Here is a 17,465-nt window from a genome sequence, read left to right as displayed (position 1 = left end):
GAAGTTTAGTTGCATTACAATCACAAATATTAATGTGTTTTTGTGTTTTGGGCGATTTTATGAAAATGAACCCAAATTCAATTTGTAAAGAGAAGCTTGCTGAACACCAATTTACCATCTTGGCACAGATTCTCAATTGATTTTAGGCATTTTGAATAGAATAGAATAGAATAGAATAGAATAGAATAGAATAGAATAGAATAGAATAGAATAGAATAGAATAGAATAGAATAGAAATATCCTTTATTGCTCCTCAGTGGAGAAATGTAGGTGTTATTTGTGTGTGAACCTATTACAGGTCTGTGAACGTAGATTGTGGTATAGGTTCACAAAGATCAAAAGTGTTAAACATATATTAAAACAATACATAAATCTTCAAGATTAATTACTATACATTTAGGACACGATTACAACATAAAAATGCCTTGAAATGATCATAAATCCAAGGGATATGCAGTTGTCTGGAATATTTTGTTTGGTAAGTACATAAGCTGCATATGTGTTTGCTTATTAAAAGAAAACTAGAACAATAGACTGTTTGCAATATAAAAACTGTGCAGAAAAACAGATGTGTAACACCAGTAAAATTTACCACTGCATTTCGTCACTCTGATCCAAACTATTCCATTGTAGCTCTGGTGGGTATTTAGGATTGTTGTTCTGCTGAAATGTCAACACGTTCGCCCCAGCCTCCAACAAGTTTTGTTCCAGGATTGCTCTTAGCTCCATTCATCTTCCAGACAATTCTGACTAGCTTCCCCGCCGAATAAAATGATGTCCACAGCATCCTGCTGCCATATCAATGCTTCATTTTAGTGGTGGTGTTTTCAGGTGATGTGTAAAATATTCCACTGAATGCATAGCTTTGCTATGTAGATCAGAAAATTTAATTCAACACCTTCTGTTTTGCCTCCCTGACATGTCATTAGGCAAAACTTAAATGTGATTTCTTATAGCTTTACAAAATCAATGGCATTCTCCTTGCAACTGCACAATTATCTTCCTGATAGATAGATAGATAGATAGATAGATAGATAGATAGATAGATAGATAGATAGATAGATAGATAGATAGATAGATAGATAGATAGATAGATAGATAGATAGATAGATAGATAGATAGATAGATAGATAGATAGATAGATAGATAGATAGATAGATAGATAGATAGATAGATAGATAGATAGATAGATAGATAGATAGATAGATAGATGCAAACTACATCTCGTTGCTTGTATTTGTGACAGTGCAATGACAATAAAGTTGAATTCTATTCTATTCTATTCTATACTGATATCTTAGCTGATTTCCTTTGAAAGCAGACATATACACTATATATGTATGTATATATACAGCACAGACCAAAAGTTTGGACACATCTTTCTAATTCAATGGGTTTTCTTTATTTTCATGACTATTTATAAGGCAAGAAATCCCACTTATTAACCTGACAGGGCACACCTATGAAGTGAAAACCATTTCAGGTGACTACCTCTTGAAGCTCATCAAGAAAATGCAGAGTGTGTGCAAAGCAGTAAACACAGCAAAAGGTTGCTACTTTGAAGAAACTAGAATATAAGAGGTATTTTCAGTTGTTTTACACTTTTTTGTTTAGTGCATATTTCCACATGTGTTATTCATAGTTTTGATGCCTTCAGTGTGAATCTACAATGTCAATAGTCATGAAAATAAAGGAAACTCATTGAATTAAAAGGTGTGTCCAAACTTTTGGTCTGTACTGTATATACAGTATATATATACGTATATATATATATATATATATACTGTATAGATAGATAGATAGATAGATAGATAGATAGATAGATAGATAGATAGATAGATAGATAGATAGATAGATAGATAGATAGATAGATAGATAGATAGATAGATAGATAGATATCAGTAGAAAACCAGAAATTACAAAAGAATTATGAGAAAAGTGAAAATATCATTCTTGTGCATCAGCTTAGAAGCATCTGCACGATCATACGTTGATAACCAAGCCTGTAGAGGCAAACGGGCTGAGTGTAAGGGTTCATTTTCCTCTGCAGCAAGCACAAGCCACTCCACTAAGGTCAACACCTGTGTTCTAAAATCAGCAGCAGGGTTGGGTGCGACAGGAACCCGGACCTCATTCACAGAAAGCTCGGGCTCAGCGAGGGGGGCTTATATTGAAACCCAACGCTCTTGCTATTTTCAAGGCACTCGCTGTCCACAAATAGAAGCTTCACCTCATCTTTGTAGCTCCCTGTTATTTTCTTTTTACGCCACAGGATGTTGTCTAATTCTGACAGTTGTTCGATATTTCCGTGGCACAAGGCCAGGGAAACATCCACGAATGCAACATATCCACCAATGCCAACTATGTGCAGAGTCCTCACTGCTTTTATTATCTGGGTGCTAGGAATATCAGACGGCTTCTGTTGTTGAGTGGTATCGGCAAAGACAGTCCTCTTGTTGATCTTATTGGGGACAGCTGATTGGTTTTAATATGGGCTCACTGGCCTTGTATTTAAGCATCTGTTTCCCCTCATCATGTGTTATCCATCATGCTAAAGAGCTCACCTTAAACTATCACACTATTCTTTTTTCCATCTATACTCCCAGATGTATTATTTATTGAACTCTAGTGATCATTTCCCAGTGAAACAATTAAACCAACTTGGGACACAGACATCACAGCCCTTCTTTCTCACTTCAAATTGGGCAGAGGGGTTATTTTTAACCTATGCTCACATACCGGGGCCCCCATTTGCTAATCACTTTGTTCTCCTTCTGTCATGCCCGTCTGCCCCTCTGCCAATGTCCCATCGCTTCTGGGGAGGTCACAATAAACTCTTCTTGGCATGAGGAAATAATGTCCCAGAGGACGGCAGGTAGGAGTGAAACTCATTGGTAATGGAGCGGTTTGTTCATTTACACTGGTATAAATAAACTGGCAGCTGACACCATGCATGCTTGGGATTAATCCTGTTTTCTAACAGGAAACTCCACATGCAGCAGAAAGGAATCACTTTAAATAAGAGAATAACTTGGCATGAATGGAGTGTGTCTAGAAGTAAGAAGAAAACAAGGGTTTAATAGAGTTTCACTGGATAAAAACACGTCGGAGTGCAATAAAGAACCAAAAGTAAAAGTGAGATGGCCGATCCTGATGAAGATAAAACAGCAATTGTTGCTGACTCATTATGTGGTTTGCCATTAATGCCACTCTCTTGTCCTTCCCTTGGCGCACCAGTTGCCCGGCTTGAGGTTGACACAGCTGTCGAAGGCAGAGCAGTCCCGCGTGGCGAGGCAGAAAGGTCAAAGGTCAGCAGCATTTATGCGGCTAGAAAGAACAGGTGACGGAGAGGTGAAGAACGTTTACATCACAAGACTCATGCAGGGGGACAAAGAGAAATTGTTGTAACGTTTTATGCAAGAGATACAGGGCTGAACATAGACAGACCACTGAATGGGTAGGTAAACTATACTGAAGTAAAAGTAGCTTTACTTTAATATATTTTTACCCAAGTAGTAGAATAACGTAAGCAGTCTCCAAACAATTCTTAAGTAAGAGCATAGCAATATTTTGTAAAAATGCTACTGAAGTACTGAGTAATGATTTGATCATGATATCTGATTTACTTTGTGAAAACAATGTTACCAGGCAGACATGTATAATGTTTTGTGCCAATTTTGGTATTTTAAAGAATAAAATAGAAAGTAGTTCAAGTCAATGTTGTCATTATAAAATAACAAGTTAAGGCATAAGAAACAAATGTCCAATTACATGGGACTAAGAGATGTTTTCAATGAGGTAGCGTGACCAAGATTTAGCCAGTCACTAAAACCTCTGAAAGTGTTAAAACAGGAAACACATTCCTGACTTTTCTCACTGACTAAACAGTTAAAAAGGCTTCAAAGGCCTCTGACTGTCACACCAAGGTCCATGACGTCCTTAATGACTCTGCTGCAAAGGTCACGGGGTGGCAGGTGAGCTGCAGCGGTGTACAATACCGTTTACAGGTCACACTAGAACAAAAGTCATCTTTAAAGAGACAAATGAACTCTGACTCAACTGTGCTGTTCTTAAAGTTGGCATGCTGACATTTTTTCATCATAATCAGTATCAGTACATTGCACAACATAACACATTTAAAACTTATAAAGCAAAATATTTTTGCAGCATAACTTCATTTTATTTATGTGTTTGTCATCTCAGGGTCCATTACCTTATTGTAACACAAATGTACACTCATTTTTATTAGATACATTGGTTTAATTGTTGTTAATGCAAATAATAGCACACATAGCACAAATGGGTATGGGTACACAAACTGGTAAAATAATTATATCTGAAAATTAGCTGACTACATGTTTTATTTTACCTTTCCACACTTTATGAGCAATGTTTTTACACTACCATTTTCTGTGGATCTTGTTGAAAGAATGAACAAAACGTTAACATCCAAGTGCCGGTGGGGGTTGTGACTCAGGCAGTTGCCCCAACGCCCATTAAACAGGAACGACAACTGCAAGAGCCAGCAGCAGCAGCAGCAGCAGTGACACAGAGGTAAAACAGAGATGAGCTTTATTGTGGTCAGACAGATGAGTTGAATCAACGGATGATGTGTGAAGCACGAGTCAGCTGGAATCACCAGTGGACTCGCTTTTCATATGAGCTGCTGTCCCAACAAGAAAGTAGCTTTTCATTAATAGTATCTTGTTAGTTTAGTTAAAATGTCTATCTTTCATTTATGTTTTTAGACACCTGTTACCTTTCTTTGTTTGAAATTGTTCTTCTTTAACATATGCAAAAAAGTAAATAAGAAAAGTTTTAAAATGTAGATTAGGGCCATAGCACAAATAACACAAATAGAACAAAAGCTTTAGGTCAGTTGTGTCCATGCTGCCCCAAACTATCAAGTTGAAAGAATTAGTAAGAACAACCTGCTTATCTATGCAGAGTCGCAGTGGAGGGCTGGTGCCTATCTCCAGTAGCCATTTGATGAGAAAATATATGCTTTGTTTAGTAATAAAAAATGCAAAGTTGGCTTTATTGTGCAACAATAAAATGACTAACAATAAATATTAGTAAAAAGATTTTAAAAAATTGTAGAATGGGAATCTGGAAATCATATATCTGAAACATAAGGCCTTGCATGTTGCATGCCTCATTTAAACAGAGATGCTGTAAAGTCTGTTCTTTTTCCCCCCTTTATTTAATTTTTTCATTTTTAAAAAAAAATTTAGGATCAAGAAAAGGATATGGGCATTTTCTTTCTTCAGAAATTCTAAATGTGTTTCACCAAATGGCTACACTAGCAGTTTTGTCTTTGAGTTGCTGGATTTTTGTGATGTCCATATTTTCTATCCAATCTGTTTTTTTCATCTACAGTTCTTACCATACTATGCTCATACAGAACAATGGTCATCATTGGTATTCATTGAATCATATTCATCATTGTTACTCTCAGTATTCTTTCAAAAAAACTAAGATTGACATATTAAACTAACAAGATACATACTTACAAAAAAGTGAACTCTTTAACCCCACAGTCTTCTCTCTTTGCCTCTCTATTCGCCTCATGGAGGTGGCAGCTGTGGATTCACCCCAAAGTCACATGACACATGACACGGGCAGGTGGGAGAAACCTATGCTGGACACAACTCCCCACCCTCCCCATTTCTTCTTTCTGCACACACACATAAACACCGCGCACTCTGCTTTTCAGGGTGTGGTCATTTTGCATTTCTAGAATGTGTTTGTAACTCACACTGTCTGATATATACCACAGGCAAAAATCTCTGCAGCTCCAGTTTCTGCTTGTTGTCAATGTGTCTCAGACTTTCAGCTACTTAAATGCTAAAAAAGAAATTTATTTTTGACACAAAAAAAAGTCAGAAGGAGCAGACAATTTTGCACCACATCAGACATTTGACTCCTAAAAATTTATTTATTTTGGCTGCAATTGTTTTATCAGGCCAATACCAATTTCTGATCTAAATAAAATTGTAATCAAATCAATTCATTATTATTTAATTGTATAACAAATAGCATAAAAAAATGATAGTTTTCATGGGAGAACTGTAACTTAAAAAATAACTACAATTAATGGATGATTAAAACACATCTAAACATTATAAATATATTAAAAAATAAATCATATGCAATAAAATAAAGAATATAATCTTATCAGCAATTCAATATTTTGATAGAAGGTAACAGAAAGCGGTAGCAGTATGTTGGTTCTGCTTTTTATGCTGCTGCTTTGTTTGCAGCATAAATAACAATAATGTATATTATCATAATGTTTAATATGAAATTTACCGATATAATAGTAGTGTTTATGACTAATCCCTTTTAAATTGTAGATTTATATATTGTTATGTATATACATTTTTCATTTTATCTTTACTATGTTTATATATATATATACATATCGAGTTGTTTTTATTTCATGTAACGATAGACGTAAAGATTTAGCATTTTATTTTATTGTATGATGCCGGAACCCTTCTTTGCAGTGTTCCGTTTCAGGGGATTGTTTTTGTAAGCGGAACTGACAGGGATGGAGTTGCATTTAACATTTAGTCATATTTTAGTACCAGTTTGTCATTTATAGGTTTCTTCATATGTACCGCTCATAATTGTAAATTAAGCCGACAACTTATGTTTATTGTTTTCTCTTATAACTAGGAAATTGCTCTGAGTCAAACGGCGACAATGGCAGCCGTTAAAAACGTTAAAAGTTGACCGATTTGATGGACAGTTGACAGAAAAGGTTGGTATTACCAAAAACCTCACACATATGTTTTCGGAAATAACATTTTATTCTAGTAAAAATATTATTTCCAATAGGTTTCCTGGTAACCGTGGCCATGTTACAGACTACTGGCCGCCTGTCCAAAGCGCTACAGCTCACCCTGGCGGTCATCAAGCCCGATGCTATAGCTCATCCTTTAATAGCAGAGGTAACCTTCTTTCATTTTCACGCATTTTACTTTTAGCTCATTCAGAAATTGTCCAAAATGTTGTACTTTGATTAAACGGGGTCTTAGCTGTCTTTCACATGTAGTCCAGTTGGATTACAGTTTTTGAGGTGTGTCAAAATGAACGTGATGGATGTTTTGTCAGTGGTACGCCTTCTCTGAAAATAGCTAAATGTCAAGGATAAAACAAGTGCCTTGGAAACGTATACACAACACTATTCAGCTCACTGCATTTTGCGATGTGGAACTGGGGGTAGATCAACACGACAAAGTACACAATTCTACAGTGAGAAAGAAAACATTTCATGGCTTTCCAAAAAAGAAAAAAAAATGTGTCTACATATATTCAACCCCCTTACTCTGATACCCCAAAGTAAAATCCACAGCAACCACTTCCCTTAATTGAGTCAACTTATCAGGATAATGTCACTAAACATGCAACCAGCGCTACAATAAAATGGTTTGGATCAAAGTATTTTAAGTATAGAACTGTCCCAGTCCAATCCCAAACCTAAGTGCAGTTGAGAATCTGTTCTACTTAAATGTTTTTTCTCTCTCTCTCTCTCTCTCTCTCTCTCTCTCTCTCTCTCTCTCTCTTAATCAAGTCTGGTTGATCTTGAGCTATTCTGGAAATATAACTGAGAAAGTAATTTCCATCAGTAAGTGTGAAAGCAACAACAACAACAAACCTTATAAGACTTGCAGCTGTAACTTCAGCAAAAGGCTTTACCAAGTGTTGAGTCAGGGGGGCTGAATACAGATCAATAGTAGCACACTTTTAGATGTTTTTTTTCCTATCACCTTCTCTACATTATTATTATATCACATTGGGTTTTGGTCTTAATTACAGTAATGTTTGCAACTATAATGTGAAAAAGGCTATGAGGTTTAACAGGAATGTATGCATTGCAAAGTAGCGTATGGACAGCAGCATGTGCTTACATTTATCCAAAACATTTAGCAGTACAGGCAAAATTGAAACGTTTCTTGTATCATTTTCTTTCAGGCTATTCACCAGACAATTCTGGATAACAACTTCGTAATTGTCAGATGCAAAGACCTGGTGTGGAAAAGGCAGGATTCGGAGAGGTTTTATGCTGAACATTCAGGTGTGGACAATATTTAACAATATTATGGCTTTACATAATAGAGTACATTTTTATTCTAGTTTCTCCATGCAATTAAAAATAAATCAGCTTCTTATTCTAGTAGATACATCACATGGCCTGTGTGCACCTATATGAATCTTTCTATATTTGACAAATGTAGAAAGATCCACTTTTGGGGTTTTACATTTCAAATTTAAGCTGTTTATAAAAGATACATGTATTTATATGCTATGTTTCATTCCCAGAGCGATTCTTCTATCAAAGACTTGTAGAATTCATGTCAAGGTAAGTCTAGGCTTGTGAAAATAGTCTTTTTTTTATGGATCACCTAATGATTAGTAATGTTTTTATGAATTTTCCCCTAGTGGTCCGATGAGAGCCTACGTTTTAGCTCGAGAGGATGCCATACGTCACTGGAGGGACCAGATGGGACCAACCAAAGTCTTTCAAGCCAGATACACATCCCCTGCCTGCATCAGGGCTCGCTTTGGCCTCACAGACACCAGAAACACAACTCATGGCTCCGGTCAGAAATGTTCTGGGCACTCATCATTCTGACTGATTAAAATATTACAAATATTAGATCCTGAGAGTTAGGAAATGAAGAGTTACAATGTCTCCCATCAGTTCAGTGAAATTTCTCAGGTCCAGTTGTCATAGAATTAGTTACAACCAAAGCTTACAATACATATACTGCATAAAAAGACAATAATTTTTATCACTGTCTTACATTAAATCAGACCTTACTGTTTTGGTTTTAGATAAGTAAGGATTAGTAGAATTATTTTTATTTATAAGGAATCGAATAGAATAGAAATATCTCTCATTATCTCACAGTGGGAAAATTTGGGTGTCACAGTGGTAAGATGTTACAACATCATTTAATTTCCCTTTGGGATCAATAAAGTGTTTTTGAATTTGAATTTTGAGCATGCATATTCACATAGAGCCAAATAATATAAAAATACAAATAAAAAAAAACATTCACAGAGTCAGAATCAAAAGCCTAGAACCACCTTAATATATTCTTTTTCAAGTACAACTTTGAATTATTCCAATTCCAAAAATATGTTTTATTTCACTTAGACATTTTTAAAAATGTAAACGTTTCAAATTATTTTAATGTATTATTTTCTTTTAAATTATTATTATTTTTGTTTTGTTTTTCCAGATTCTCCAGAGTCGGCTCAGAGAGAAATCAGTTTCTTCTTCCCAGATTTCAATGTGGATCAGTGGCTTAAGAAGGAGGAGCCGTTGTTCAGATCACGACAGATCCAATATGATCAACAAGATCAGATCCACAAACCTTTAACACCAAGCTGACCCTGGAGCAGCTCAGCACTGCCTCCACAGCTTACACTTGATTGGATGAGATGATGAACTCTGTTTAGAAGCCACACATGAAGAGTACGCCTGATTTATGAAAGTGCCAAATTGTTATAATAAAAAAAGAGGTTGCTAGGATCATGTCACTGGTAATTTTATGTCAGCAGGGAGGGCCATTTAATAACATTTTTTAAATAATTATTTTTTGCTTAAGTTGTGAAAATAATTTTAAGATGTAACTTCATGATCTGTTGTTTTTACTTGATTTGCAGTACAAAAGATTCAAGGATTGAATTATTTAACTTTCACAAACCAAATAAATCACATTTTTATGACTGACATTTCAGATGTGTAAAAGCCTCTTTTAAAAGACTAATAGACTCATAGACATATTCCTTGCAAAAAGCACTCTTTTATTTTAGGAGCATTTTTAACTGTAAACGTTCCAGAAAAAGACAACTTTTGGCAAAAGCATACATTCATATGTCTTTAAAGAGAAATAGGTCTCACTTCTAGTTCCAGAAACAAAGTTGCTAGAAAAAATTCCCAGGCATTTCAGGATGCAGGCGATGCGCACTAATAAAACAGAACTTAAAAATTAAGAGGGTGTGTGTAGACGCCTTATAATAAACACAAGTTAGAATACAGGGATACATTTCAACGTTATTTTAAATTGGACACATGGATTAGCTGGCGCTTCTACCGAATCTGCCTTGTAATCCCTCTTTTTCAAGTCCACGTTACTTATTCAGTTTCGAGTTCTTGTACGCCATTTTATTTCTTTAACAAGATAAAGCTTATTTAAATTTTTGCTCATTTGCACTTCTCAAACAACCTAATTTATTAAATATTGACAATACATTTTTGGTAAGAAATTGGACATCATAAATTTTGTTGCTGCATTCTTGTGCTCAGACTTGTAGTGTTGAGTGTTGAACAAAAGAGGCTGGCCTTATGTCTGGTGAACAGGTGCTGTCCCAAGATAGAAGTTAAGATAAGGCTTGTCATTCTGTTCCTAAGATAAGAATTGGATTTTTACATGCAATTCAAATCTAGAAAAACTCAATTTTAAGACAGATATTGTATTTACGTCCAACTCTTCTCGAGTTCAGGATCTTGATGTGGCTCTTTGGAACATTGAATTGTTTATGCATGAGATAAAAATATGCATGTTTGTTTTTGTCATCTGGTTGAAACTTACTTGGCAGACATGTTTGCAGTTCTGCATGTCTCTCACTGCATTTTGAAACCTGATGAACTTGTCCTGGAGAAGAAAATACCTACTTGTCAAAGATCTCTCAGTAACACAAAAGATAAAATAAATGTTTTGATAAAAAAACAGTTATTTTTAGTGTACTTTTAGATGTTAAATAATTTCTTCCCGAGTAAGGTTGCATAATAACCTCTTAGGTTAACTCACACATTGATGTGACATCCTCCTGTATGTGCTGATAGTGTAGCATTCTCAGTAAACCAAATTGGGCAATACCACTCGTTGGTGGTGAAGACTTGATAATCTTCCTCAGGTTCACTTGAAATCCAATCTGATTCCTCAGGAAACGATATGTCAGGTTCTCCAGTGAACAGAACCTGGTCTTCCTTATGTTCACTCTAGATCCAATCTAAATCCTCAGAAAACAACACGTCTTCCTCTGGCTCAGTTAGGCTCTTCACAGTAAAAATCATCGATAGTCTGAAGTGTTTAAATTGAACTGGAATCCAGGGAATATGGCAAATCAAGAAGATTAACCAATAGAAGAAAATATAGTGCAGCTTCGTGCACCAGCTCCTTACTCTAATTAAGATACTATTCAGCATTGTCTCACTTGTGAACATGCAGACTTGAACTACACATCACTTTCATTTTCAACTGTTATCACAAAAAACAAAACCTGATTGAAACAGTAACACCCACAAGTGAATCAGCCACTTTGTGTTTAGCATTTAAATAAAATGTACAGATAGTTGTAATACATGCATTCATGCAATAACTTATTTGCATGATGGTATAAACGATACATCAAATTATATGGAACTTTACCTCTTTTACATGAGTCTGGTTACCAAAATTATTTAAATGCCAGAAGGATGCTTTATCTTTTATTTTATTCTAATTCAATTCACTTGAATTTCTGTAGAACTTTGAATAATTGCCTTTTGATAATCAAGCTATTTGACCCAAAATGCTTTTGGGTCAAACATTTTGGGTTTAATAAGCTTCTCCCAGTGATTTGCTCAAGTTTTAGCCCAGAATCCACACCCTTTATTGTTTCACATTCTGTAACATCACAACCATGATCTTTGGTGTTTTTGCAAGGAATTTTAATTTTTTTTGTAATAGACCACAATAAAGTTGCACAAAATAGTCAAGTGGAAGGAAAATAAAAACTTAGTTTACAAAATTATTTTCACCATTTAAGACCTGAATAGAGTGCACTGCATTTGTATTTCCTAATTTAAAGATAGCTAAGGTGATACAACTCTGGGAGGGAGCTACAGAGATCCACAGTTCAGTTAGGAGAATTTTTCCACCAGACAAGTCTGGCAAGAAAGCTAAAAGAAATCCTGTTTTGCAGTTTGCTGCAGGTCTTAGGTGACACAACTAAGACAGAAGGTCCTCTAGTCAGAGGAGACCAAAATTGAGTTATAGAAAACAAACATTGCACAACACTCCGAACATGTTGTGGTGCAACATTGTATATATAGAATAATGTGGTGAGAAATGCTTTCCGTCAGCAGGAGCAGAACAGCTGGTCAGCGTTGATGAGAAGATGGATGATAGATGGGCTAAATACAGGACAATGCTGGAAGAAGACCTGTTAGTGACACCAGAAGACATGAGACGGGTGGAGGTTTACGCTCCATCAGGACAATGCAGCTAAACATAAAACTAGAGCGAGAGGTAGGTACATTTGAGGTATGTCCATGCATTGGAATACCTCAAAATTCAGATCTCAATCATTTTATCGGAGCTGTAAAGGATCAAATGAATGACAACAAACCAAAAGTCGGTTATTCTTATGTTAGAAAACCCTTTTTAAACTTTATTAAAGAGCAGAAGTCATCAGATAGAAAGTAAACACTAATGTGAAAAGCAACACGATGCAGTAAGCTGGGTCATCATTATGCCCTATGGAGAACTATGACATGTTTACACTTACTTTATGCTCAGCAACATGAACTTAAACAGTTTTAAACATTTATTTTTTTCAGAAGCATCCCAAAAGTGATTTTCATCACTTTCTCTTCTCCAACTCAGTTGTTCTGTAAAATCACCAAAATCTCCTGTATTTTCATAGTCCAATTGAATACTTTACACACACGTCTTTCTAAGATGCCGAATTACATGAAACACATAAAACTGCAATCACAATTATCATCAAAATCTGAATTGAGTCTTGTGCATCCATCAGACTATCAAAATATCTCCAACAAGGCATGTTTAGTGGATTCACGTGCAATTTCTTTTTACTATTAGATCTTTGCAGAACTCCTTCCAGGGTCTTGTACTCAGACTTTTCATGTGGTCACCTGCTTCAAAGTCTCCACTGGTTTCATAACCTCATAAGTTGTAAGCGACTTCTTGACTTTCCCGTTCTTGTCCACCTGGTGGATGCTCTGGGTCACGGTGATGGTCACTTGCTTGGTCGACATTCTGTTGTCCTGCCATTTTGTCTGCAAGATAATGACTATTAACGAACACGAAGAAGCATACAGAACGCTTTTAAACCGCTTTCAAAATTCCCTGAATTTTATGTAAATGCTTGAATAATTCCAATCAAATATCAGCGATGGTATTTTCTCATGGTGTAAAATTTAACCAGCCAGCCTTACAATTTCTTCTGTGTGTAAAACACTTCTGCGCTGCACTGTGGTGCCTGATGAAGGCGACATCTTGTCCTGCTGTGGAGAGGCCAGCACAGAGGGTGGGCTGCTGGGCTTCACGTCGTTCAGACTGGCCTCTGACACAGCTGAGCAAACCTTCAGGTAGGCCTGAGCGGGAGGAGGGAGGCCATCTTCAAAGAAATCTGGAACTTCATCGAAGAAAATACACAAATGGGTCACTTGGCAGCATTCAATGTTAACCAAACAAAAGATTTGTTTCAAGTCTTTAAATAATTCACACTTTCATAATACTTTGAGGTTGTAATGCGACAGAGTTTTAACAACTTCAAGATGCACTCAGTTACATTATAAATTGTTTTTATTAAATGAATGTTTTATTTGAAATTAGGGGAGACAATAATTTCATGGCTCTGGAAATAACAAGGAACCAGCATCCTCTAATATAATTTTTTACCACAGAGGCTCAGAAACAGGCAACACAAATCATTTTATAATGCTGTGACATTCAACTCCTTTTAATAGAATGTATATTAGGTTCATAGATGTCAAGGAACCACAAAGCAAAACATTTGTACATAAGTGGCATCGAGCAAAGAAAAAGCAACACTAATCTATGTAGCAGTTTCAAAATTAGGAACAGACTTCAAAGTCAGAGATGGTTTCCTCTTTCTGCTGATCTATAATACCAGCAAATACACACTGCCCTACCCAAACAAATGACCTTGGAAAGTTCCTTTCCAAGTACCTTGGAAATTACTGTACACAAATGATAGATAACCTTTATCTACTTTTTGGTAACATTGCACCTTCTCATGGCTTGCTGCTCGGCAGGCAGCCATATCAAAAACTCATCCTGGTTGATAAACTTTGTTAAACTGTTTCCAAAACATGCAAGTGTGGTTATTAAAAAAAAAACATATAAAACCCAATAAAGAATAGTAGCAACTGCACTGAGCTGTAGAATTAATTCTGACAAACTGATCATAGAAAAAATATGAAAGATTTATTTACTTTAGTTTATCATCCATCTTATTTGTTTTGAATATTACACATTCCCTCTTCAATTATCTGCTAAAAATATTCCTTAGCCTTATTAACAACCACTATTAGCCTTGACTGCTTAATTTATTTCTAATTCATCAGTAATTATTTGCAATGTCACAGTGTGTGAGAGGGTTTACACATGGGAAGAGTTGGTTGATATAAAAGCCATTTGCATAACATTTTTTCACACTTTGACAGTTTTTTTCCTATCTTTCTATTTAAACAAAAGACCCAAAAAGGACAGAAAAGTCGCCTTTTCAGCTGCGTGGTGCAATGAATGTATAGCCTCGTTTTATAAGCAGCATGTGTTTGACCAAAGCTGATTGATTTTTGAAATTCTCTGCATGTTTTTCTGTGTCTTTGTTTTGAATCTGGAACTCATTTCGTCTTCACTGTTACATCAAGGCTCCTTCATTCAACACCAGCTGCGTCGGTTGCCATGAGAGCAAAGTCCTGTTGGAGCACAGTGGCTTTTGATGCAGCCTAATTTCCTCTTTTATACCGATTCATCTTTCTTCGGCTTTAAAGAAAAAAGGCTCACTCTTCAGTGCAAAAGACAAGATGAAAAAAAAAGAATAACAACATAGGATCCTACATTGATGGATTTTAAAAGCTTAATGTGTGGCTCCATCTGCAAAACCAATAAGGGGTTGACAGTACCAGGTCTTCTTTGCCATATCCCAGAATATATTCAACGTGTAATGAAAGGACCAACTACTCACAGTCCACTCTGGGAGCTTTAAAAAAAAAAAAAAAAAGAACAGCCACATTCTCACAATCATCATAAATGATGTATGTGAGAATGTGGCTGTTCTTATTTTATTTTATTTTTTATTTTTTTGCCAGTTTGTTGATTCTTGCGTTGTGTGTGAATTGTGAGACAGTTATTTTTTTGTTTTTGGGCATGTGCACCGACTGATGGCACCCTTTGAATTTCGTTGTCCTTGTGACAATGACAATAAAGATTGATCTTATCTTATCTATCTTATCTTTACCCCTCTCTGCACTCGCTCATTTAAGGTGAATAAATGAATATTCAGCCAGTCGTCTTACCGGGGCTCATTGTTTTCTCAGACGTAAAGCCGGCCTCAGAGTTTTCCGAAGGGATACTCTGGATTGATGACAGGGGGATGTCGGTGTCCGTGCTCGTTAGCCAGGTAGACTCTGTCTCTTTGGTCCAGCTCTCCAGGTAGCGAGGCTCCAGAGCGTCGGTCCTGCTCCCTCCGCAGCCCATAGCTCGGCCTCTGCAGGGGCGTCTTCACTTCCCTGCCTGACTCTTTTTAAACAGGAAATACAGTCAGATGCTAGAAATTTGTTTAATGGTTGGAAATGACTGTACATAATTGCTGCAAGTTAAACTTACAGGGAACAATAAACATTTTTTAAAGGTATTAAATAGCACTTTATTTTCTTCTATTATAGAGGCAGTACTTACAGGACAGCACACAGCTGCGCCAGACAGCAAGAGTCCTCATACGCTTAGAGTACAATTGAATCTTTCCTTTAAAGAGATGAGCTGGAGGCAGAGTCAGTGCTATGTTTCTCTGTGAAAACAGCATCTTCTTTGATGAAGCAGGTCAGGGATCGGTCAATCAATCAATTAGCCATCATGTTTCTGCCTTAAATAAAGAAATGTAAAAAAACAGAAGAGACAGAAAACATGTTGCTGTGTTATTACATTACGTTTCATTCGTCTTTTTCAAGTGTGATGCCAAGAGGGTTTTCAGCGAAATACAACTTAGCACCATAACTAGAAAAATTTGGGTTTAGTAGACTTTTTTCCCCCCATTGTTATCAATGATTCTTGACAGTTACTTTTGTGCTGTTGAAAAGCGTTTACTTTTCAATTGCACAAAAGTTGTTGAAAACAAAAGTTGTGCGCACAAAATACAACGCACTCGTTGGTAGCGCAGCAAAGTTGAACCAAACATACTCCAACGCGTCAACACTCACCAAAAGTGAGAGTGAAGAGAATGGAAACATCGGCACTTCTGACATCAACCAACTAAACTAAACTAAACACTTTTTCATCAACTTGGGGCTGCTATTCCCCCCCCCCCCCCATGATTCAATGCCATTGGGACGGACGCAATCGTTATATTTAGTTTGCATGCTGGATGAGGAACCAGATGTGAACAAACAGTAGTATGTGACCAAGCTGGTGACCAGTCTGACACATGGTTCAATAACAGGATGAGCTGTTTGGGTCAGAGAGGATTTGACCTGCTGTACAACACATAAATGCATTCCATACATCTGGCTTTTAAAGAGAAAAAAATACTTCCCAGCTACTGCTGGGAAGTATTTTACTTTCAAGCAGCATTGTTACAAAAAAAAAACACACACACACAAATTACAGGTTGTGCCAAGTAAAGATCAATTCATTTTGTAAAATGCCGGTCTACAGCACAGTTTTAATGACTGATCAATAAGAGTAATGAAGTCCAACAAAACCAGGGGTTTCCTATTTTGTAAGAAAATAAGTGGGCTCTTCACAGTCAGGCCTCCTGTGGATCATATGACTCTGTAAGTTAGCGCCCAGAGGGTTGTGTACCTATAAGCGCACACGCACTGTTATCTCCAAAGGCCACGAGGAAACACGCAGCGTTATACTGATCAGCAGCGAATATCCACGAGACGTGTGACAGAAACGCGACAGACAGTAATGACAAGAGAGAGGCTTACAGACGGTGGAGGCTCCGTGTTTTTGACTCCCCTCGCCTCGTCGCTGCAGCTGCAGCCAGAGCTCCAGCGTGTCGTCTCCCACTCCGGAGTCTTAAGAGGATGTTGATGCAGACACACCCCCTGCTGGTTATCACACAGCTGGTTTGTCCGCGCCACCTTCTTCCTCCATCTCCCAGAATCATACGAGTTCACGAGCACTCGGTGAGTGGTAAATCGTTCGTCCAATGTCGTGAAGATGAGTGGATCTCTGTTGGTCTTTAAATAAAAAATAAAAATGAATTACCTCAGCAGTTGCTAGGTAAACTTGACAATGGTGCTTTTATATAGTGACGCAGTTAGTGTTTGAACTATTGACAGCAAGAAACACCTTTAGTGTCGACAAAGCACCTGTTACTATTGTGCTGTTTCAAAAAATTACAGTCAATAATACCATTATGTGCAAATCTGTCAAAGGGCCGGCCCAAGGCATAGCAAACTAAGC

General features: G+C 36.7%; 2 protein-coding genes across 2 annotated transcripts; one reads left to right on the top strand and one right to left on the bottom strand.

The window, feature by feature from the left end:
• Positions 1 to 6,527: 6,527 nt before the first annotated feature.
• nme6 (NME/NM23 nucleoside diphosphate kinase 6) lies at positions 6,528 to 10,703 on the top strand. Its single transcript, XM_014469208.2, has 6 exons — positions 6,528 to 6,766; positions 6,844 to 6,956; positions 7,981 to 8,083; positions 8,329 to 8,368; positions 8,449 to 8,609; positions 9,255 to 10,703. Exons 2-6 carry the CDS (start codon positions 6,864 to 6,866, stop codon positions 9,404 to 9,406), a joined length of 549 nt encoding a protein of 182 aa, XP_014324694.1. The 5' UTR covers positions 6,528 to 6,766; positions 6,844 to 6,863; the 3' UTR covers positions 9,407 to 10,703.
• A 1,718-nt stretch (positions 10,704 to 12,421) lies between these two features.
• Positions 12,422 to 17,239, bottom strand: LOC102225090 (brain and acute leukemia cytoplasmic protein-like). Its single transcript, XM_005800214.3, has 5 exons — positions 16,985 to 17,239; positions 15,735 to 15,918; positions 15,353 to 15,575; positions 13,244 to 13,443; positions 12,422 to 13,084 (listed from the first exon to the last, which is right to left on the bottom strand). The coding sequence occupies exons 3-5, from the start codon at positions 15,531 to 15,533 to the stop codon at positions 12,929 to 12,931; spliced, it is 537 nt and encodes a 178-aa protein (XP_005800271.1). The 5' UTR covers positions 15,534 to 15,575; positions 15,735 to 15,918; positions 16,985 to 17,239; the 3' UTR covers positions 12,422 to 12,928.
• Between the last annotated feature and the right edge of the window lie 226 nt (positions 17,240 to 17,465).

This window comes from Xiphophorus maculatus, chromosome 15, assembly GCF_002775205.1.
Source record: "Xiphophorus maculatus strain JP 163 A chromosome 15, X_maculatus-5.0-male, whole genome shotgun sequence".
NCBI classification, from domain to species: domain Eukaryota; kingdom Metazoa; phylum Chordata; class Actinopteri; order Cyprinodontiformes; family Poeciliidae; genus Xiphophorus; species Xiphophorus maculatus.
The sequence above is the reverse complement of the archived record's forward strand: the minus strand, read 5'-3'. Positions and strand labels throughout refer to the sequence as shown.